Genomic DNA, 7,163 nt, shown 5'->3' on the forward strand with positions numbered 1-7,163 from the left:
TTTTTATTGTGAGGATGAGTGTCTTACCTGAGGCCGATGCACATGGACCTCATGGCGGCTCCACAGCCCGTCCCCTCTGGGTTATAGTTCACTCTGAAGCCCCCCTCCTCTCCGGGCTTCAGCTGGGAGACTCCTGAAAGAGCAGAGAAGAAGTCAGATCTCTGCAACCACTTTTAATGTGATCTGATTTAAAAAGGAAGACATTGTCTCACCCAGGATGCTTGAAGGCCCTGGCTTCCTCCCCTCCATGTCCTTCATCCCCTCCACATATCGTGCCGCCACATCATGCAACAGGTCCTCCCCAACCTTGCCTGAGAGGGAGACGAGCATTAACTTCTGCAGATGCTTTCCTCATAAACTTTTCAAAGATGTTAACATGGCTGCCCTATTGCAGAAAAAGGTCAAGTAGACATTTCTACCATTTCCTTCCACTTGTGCAGAGCCGTAATAGCAGCAAATCAAGAAGAGACTGGAAATTAGATTTAGCCTTTAGTCATGAGGGGGGGGGGGGGTGTGTGGTGTGATTTCCAATGAGGCCTAAACAGAACACTTTCGACTATCAGATCGATCAAGTTAACGCCTCATTGGAAACAAAACAAGCAAAGGACAGGCAGGAGGGATAATGTTATTGCGCCTCACCAGTTGCCAGTCCTTCGGCCGTCGCTAGATGAAGGACTGTGTCGTCGCTCACCGGCCAATCAGGGAGCTCGGCCTTGATGTTCTTCAGACCACCGAGCTCCTTCAGCTCCTGTAAGAAAGGAACACAACAGAGGGTTATTATACCTTTAGCAGTGGTTAGGCAGTTTCTCTTCAGCACTTATTTCTATGTTCTTTCTGCAACCACCTGATGAATGGCCGGTCCCGACTCATTGTACTCCCACAGCTGGTTCCTGTATCCCAGAGCATCACCAGCTCCACTCAGCAGCATGGCTGCCTTATAGTGCTCCACTGTAGCAGATCTGAGGGGGCAAGAGACTCAATTAACGCTCTGTTAACAACTGACTGCCATTATGTAAACCTGAGCCGAAGGACAACATAAGATGACGAAGCAACTCAAGGGGATATTTGAGCTTTTTTTTTTTATACTATATCTTTTTTTCTGATAAATACAATACTATGCTGTTTTTTGTTTTACGATGTTGTTTTTATTTAGTTTATTTTATGGAAATAGTATAGTATGTTGTTCTGATATTCTTGCCATACTTTACTATAACTTTTTTGGTTAATATTTTCAACATAGCCTACTATAAGATTTATTTTCGACATACTATACATTTTTTCATATACATGATGTTTTTTCTCAAATTTAAACGAAATATTCAAGATATGTTGTTGATACTATAATCTTCTCTTCATATCTTTTGACATAAACTATTGCTTTTGTTCACAATGTTCTACATGGGCTACAGCCTACTATGACTTTTTTGATTATTTATTTTTACAATAAAAGCCACCTCGTCCAAGCCAACCAACAATAACGAGTCGTAAAGCCGGGATGATCATATAAAGTAACGTCTAACATCTCTAACTGGCGATGTCTTTACTTGATATGCAGCAGCGTTGTCTATAGCGAAGCATGCAAAAACGCCTTTTTTGTAAAGATATACACTTATGCCAGGCATATCACGTAAACTCGTTGGCCTAGCCATATTATAACCGTAGATTCAAACATATAGGCCTAAACATCTCATCTTGAACGTTAAGAATACTGTGGCTTGATATGAGAGTCATTCATTAATATATTTCACATGCTGCTGCAGGAAACCCCTCCCCCGAGCAGTGGAAGTCTCACCGGTCCATTGCAGCGCGTCGATCCGCAGTATCAGGCATCACTAGCGGTCACACAGAGCACCGGACACCGGGGCTCAGCCTGGAGCTCTGCACACTGCTCACCCTCTCCTTGTGAGTGGCCAATATTACTCAGTCTCAGCTCGGAAAGGCCTGTAGCAAACAACCGCTTTATTCACAAGAGTATGTTAGTTTCCAAACCCTGGTCGAAAGGGTGAATTCGCAGAAAACGTCGAGGCTAAAAAAAGGCGCAGCTGCAAAGCTATTTTAAAGGGCTGCTTTCCAGCTGGCAAAATGGGCACATAAAACAAATGGCAATCGTCTCTGTAACAGCAGAGTAACATTGACTGATATACACAGCTGCACCTCATAGATTTTCATTCATTTTAATCTATGTAGCAAGCTGAAAATGTAACGATTTCCCCGAGAAACACGCCTTTGTCATTGTTTTGGGTCTGAAAAAAATAAAGATTGAACACATTTACACATTAACGTTTTATAAACCAATTCTCATGCATGTCGAAATATATTTGAGTATTGACCAAATACACATTTAATGTTCACTTTGTCTTACAATTACAGATTTTGCACATTAGTGCCATATATTTTTTTTTCAGTAGCTTTAATATCATGTGACTAAATGACTCCAAATCACTAAACTGAATAATAAGGACACTTTGAAAGGACTAATAAGTATGATATGCCTTTGGAATGCAGCCGAGTAGAAGTATAAAGTAGCATCAAATGGAAATACTCCATTTGATGTAAAGTACAATTATATCAGGTACAGTAGGCTACTTTAGTAAATGTACTTAGTTACTTTCCACCACTGTTTATGTGTACTTTTGATGTTTTCAGTGCATTAAAAAGAGTGGTTTGCCTATAGTGTCTCACCCTAAGAGACACAACCAAAGACATTCATTGGTTTTATAAATCGAGAGTCACTGATCACATCCAAAAACTACATCTCAGCCTCAGGTGCTGAACAGGATGTTCCGATTGCACAGAAAGACGACATCTGCTTTTTATTCCCTTGACAACCAGAAGTGATCTTAGCATGTTTAACACACTTAAGCTATCACTTCTGGGTTGATGTGTGTGCAGCAGGGTGGCGGTGGCAGAATAAAGAGTCCCTCGATCCACCAGAGGATTGTCTCCAAGCTGCAGTCTCTGTCAGAAAGCATCCATCCTGCAAACACGTCCTTGAATAAAACACAGCATCTGTCTTTGACCAAGTGCTGAAAGGAGAAAAATAAAGGTAAATCACTTCCAATAAAGCATTATTGGAGAGTTTCCCTCCACAGGGTGGCATGGTTTCACGACAACACACTTACAGCGTCCTGGAAAACACACTTGGTGATTGACACAGGCAGCTGGTGGATCCCGATGGCAGAGAGTGATTCCCCATGGCTGATGCACACGGTCAGTCTTCGCTATCTCACGATTATCATTAAAGAGGACGTAAAGATTGTTGGGGGGAGCCGAGGTTTCAGCAGAGAGGCCGTCTGGAGGCTATTTGTCACATGAGTTGTCAGGGGCCATGAAGCAGGGATGGAGAAAGGCACAAGGAGAAATAAGAATAAATGGTCCATGTGAGGACTCTGGTGGAGCCTACAGGTTCAGACATTGTCACTATTGTTGCAGCTGAGGGACCTGCTGCCTTTTAAGCATGTGTTTTGAGAACAAAACAGGATAATAACACATGTGAGTGCGTTAGTAATGATGGTTGGATGCTGACTGAAAATCTCAAAAAAGCCAAATTGATAAGCTGCACACAACACACATTTAAACAACATTTATTGTATAATCAAGAGTTACATAACAAGATGAATAACCTCTTGTTTCTGTCAAATAGTTAGCTTAGCATTAAGACCAGATTTTACAAAACATATTCTTTCAACTGGTGTGTCATTCAAACACGAATCGGATTCGTTTTTGCTGCACTTGAGAACAGCAGTGCTATTATGAGTGGTTATGGATTAATTTTGATAAAAGTCTTTTACTCTTAAGACCTGCATGAATAATGAATAGATGGTTTTTCTTTCTTCTAGAAAGTGCTTCGAAGACAGCTGGAAAAAGGGAATAATGAAGAAGCCCATTATGCACTGCAGACAAACCAAACAGCATCAAAGATATCTTCCACTCGCCTCTATACTAATTATCAAGCCAGGGACATTTCTTCTCATGTGATTATAATGTTTTTTAAATTGCCCCCTTTGGCACAGTTGAGCTCCAGTGAGCAGCGCAGCTTCTCCACTTGGGTGGTTGGGTTAGGAAGCCTGACTAAGCCCGACAAACTTGCTCCCAGGTTGCCTCTTAGGGATGAGGGATGGAGCAGAAGAGTATATCACATTTGTGTGATGTGTTGGCAGCAATTTCTGCCCCAAAAGAGGATGATCGATGCAGCTTTGCAACCAAATCAAACTTCCTTCCTCCCCAGTGGATTAGACAATACCACACACATTTACAAATTCCTCCAACATGATACATTTATCAGTGTGAAAGTGTTTGATTAGAAACATCCAGCCTTTCTCACAAAGGTGTAGCAGAGTGCTCGGGATGGGATTTATAAATTAGTATACATTTTTTATTTCTGGAGAGCTAAAATGATTAACAAACTCTTTAATTCAGCTACAATAATAATTCTTAGCTGTTTAAGCAATTTTTTACATTAAAATCCAACTTCCAACGTGAGGTTTTATTTATCACCTGTAATATTAAACTGAAACTGAACTTAGGTTAACATTTTGGGGCTTTGGACTATTGGTCGTATAAGAAAATGAAAATTTGAAGACATTGTCTTAGAATCTGAGCGATTATATTTGGTATTTGTCTTGTTTTCTGGAATTTAATAATAATTAATTAATTAAGAAAATAAAAAAGATTGGAATAGAAAATAAGATAGATATATTTTTAAGGCCGATTTACATTTGGGTGATGGAGCTTTTAAAGATGACAAGAACAATTAATAAGCAATAACAGAGGTTGGCACTGTGCCGCTATCAATTGTTATTATAATTATAATTTATGTGCATTGTTTTAAAAAACACATGAAAAAGTTGCTTATTGGCTGCAGACCCTAGTTGGTTTTAATATGTCATATTTTCAGATTCACCCATCCCATCTCCTACCCCTGTCAGAACATACTCCAAGAATAAATGCAAGATATGTCTGCTCATGTGTCCCTGCTGTTCTGCCCCTCATCTCACAAGGCAACCCTTCCTGTAGAAATGTCAGAAATAGCCTCAGTGTTGACTCCTGGGTCCCAAGATGGCTGCTGAGATGGTTTGGTGGTCGGAGGAGCTATCAAGTCTCCATCAGTGGCAGCGACCGTCACCATTCTCCCACGAGTAGATACCTCTAAATTAAAAAAAAAAAACTCACAACCTCCTCACCCGGCTCCCCCATCCTTACCCTTACCACCACCCTACATGCGGCGGGCCATGAGTGCTATTACAAGTTACAGCGTTGCCTAGCAACTGGCTGGCGGATTACAATCGGGGATGTATGTGGTGGAGATTTAACGCTGTTTATGGGGGGTGTCAATGCGTGTTTAGTGCTGTGTTGTGCGTGTATGCAATTGTGCGTGTATGGGAGCAGAGGGAACAAGTGTCTGAGTGAGTCAGTTTGTGTGTGTGTGTGTGTGTGTGTGGTGTGTGTGTGTGTGTGTGTGTGTGGTGGTGTGTGTGTGTGTGTGTGTGTGTGTGTGTGTGTGTGTGTGTGTGTGTGTGTGTGTGTGTGTGTGTGTGTGTGTGGTGTGTGTGTGTGTGCGTGCGTACGTGTGTGTGCGCGCATACGGGAATCTGTAATTGCTGACGTGAGTGTGTGCGGATGTGTCACTATGGCTCTGTTTCTCCTGCAACTTCCAGACAGTATAGCCTACTGTAAACTTTGACTCAAAGTCTCCGTGTTTGTAAAACTTTGGACATTTTCAATTTCACTGCTGCTTGGGTTGCAGATTGATTTCAGGGTTGGGTGGCATTTTGGGAATTACACTCATTTTGTTTATTTTTGAGAGTTAGAGGAGTGATAACATATCTGTCTGTTAATAATGTGATGTTACAACCAGGGACAGTTAGCATAGCTTAGCATAAATAATTAAAAGAGAGGTAAACGGTTAACCTGGTAAACAAAATAACATTTTTAAGCACTTTTCTTTACTCACTTTGTACATACTGATATACACCTGAACATCAGCAGGAGAGGACTCTTTATTGTAGAGATACTACATACTGATATACACCTGAACATCAGCAGGATAGGACTCTTTATTGTAGAGATACTACATACTGATATACACCTGAACATCAGCAGGGGAGGACTCTTTATTGTAGAGATACTACATACTGATATACACCTGAACATCAGCAGGAGAGGACTCTTTATTGTAGAGATACTACATACTGATATACACCTGAACATCAGCAGGAGAGGACTCTTTAAAGTAGAGACACTACATACTGATATACACCTGAACATCAGCAGGAGAGGACTCTTTATTGTAGAGATACTACATACTGATATACACCTGAACATCAGCAGGAGAGGACTCTTTATTGTAGAGATACTACATACTGATATACACCTGAACATCAGCAGGAGAGGACTCTTTATTGTAGAGATACTACATACTGATATACACCTGAACATCAGCAGGAGAGGACTCTTTATTGTAGAGATACTACATACTGATATACACCTGAACATCAGCAGGAGAGTTTATAGTTTATAGTTTATTGTTTATTAGTTTATTAGGATCCCCATTAGCTGGTGCATAACAACAGCTAATCTTCCTGGGGTCCACAAATAACATAAAACATGACAATCGACAGTACATTACAAGACAATGATACAAATCGTGTACGGCGTCAATTTTCCTTTAAACAGTGACTTTCATATCAACCATCACATACAGCTTATTTTCTGATTCCCCATTTCCTTGGAATGAAAAAAACCAAAAAAAAAACCAATAATAATAGTGATTTTACAAATGTCTCCCTTCACTTCTTTTAGAATAAAAACAACCTAAACAAATACAATCCTCATCATAACTGTGAAAGGCTGTGTGTGTGTGTCTATGTTAGCGAAAGTACCATATTCCTGCATGTGTTTAAAAAACCTATATGAATCGGTGTGCTGCTTTATGTTTACCATAACCTGTCTGCTGCTTGTGTAATTTACAATATTTGGGCTTCTAAATGCCTCTTCAATTGTCTTTTGAAGCTTGCTTTAGTTGTTTCTTTAGAAATCTGATCTGGCAGTGTGTTCCATGCAGCCATGGCTCTATACAGCACTGTGCTCTTCATAGACTCTGTTTTGGCTTTAGGGATTTGATAGCAACCTCTTGTGGCATGTCTCGTTGTATATGTATGGAT

The 7,163-nt window shown here is 40.6% G+C and overlaps 1 protein-coding gene across 1 annotated transcript in view; it reads right to left on the reverse strand.

The window, feature by feature from the left end:
- Positions 1 to 2,078, reverse strand: part of LOC117445003 (ADP-ribosylhydrolase ARH1-like) — a 17,603-nt gene extending 15,525 nt beyond the window's left edge. Inside the window, exons 1-5 of the mRNA XM_034080400.1 lie at positions 1,793 to 2,078; positions 845 to 959; positions 640 to 748; positions 213 to 311; positions 28 to 133 (exon numbers count right to left, since the gene is read on the reverse strand). Coding sequence (XP_033936291.1) covers positions 28 to 133; positions 213 to 311; positions 640 to 748; positions 845 to 959; positions 1,793 to 1,830 — 467 coding nt within the window. The 5' untranslated portion in view covers positions 1,831 to 2,078. The remainder of the gene's footprint in view (positions 1 to 27; positions 134 to 212; positions 312 to 639; positions 749 to 844; positions 960 to 1,792) is intronic.
- Between the last annotated feature and the right edge of the window lie 5,085 nt (positions 2,079 to 7,163).

Source organism: Pseudochaenichthys georgianus, chromosome 4, assembly GCF_902827115.2.
Source record: "Pseudochaenichthys georgianus chromosome 4, fPseGeo1.2, whole genome shotgun sequence".
NCBI lineage: Eukaryota > Metazoa > Chordata > Actinopteri > Perciformes > Channichthyidae > Pseudochaenichthys > Pseudochaenichthys georgianus.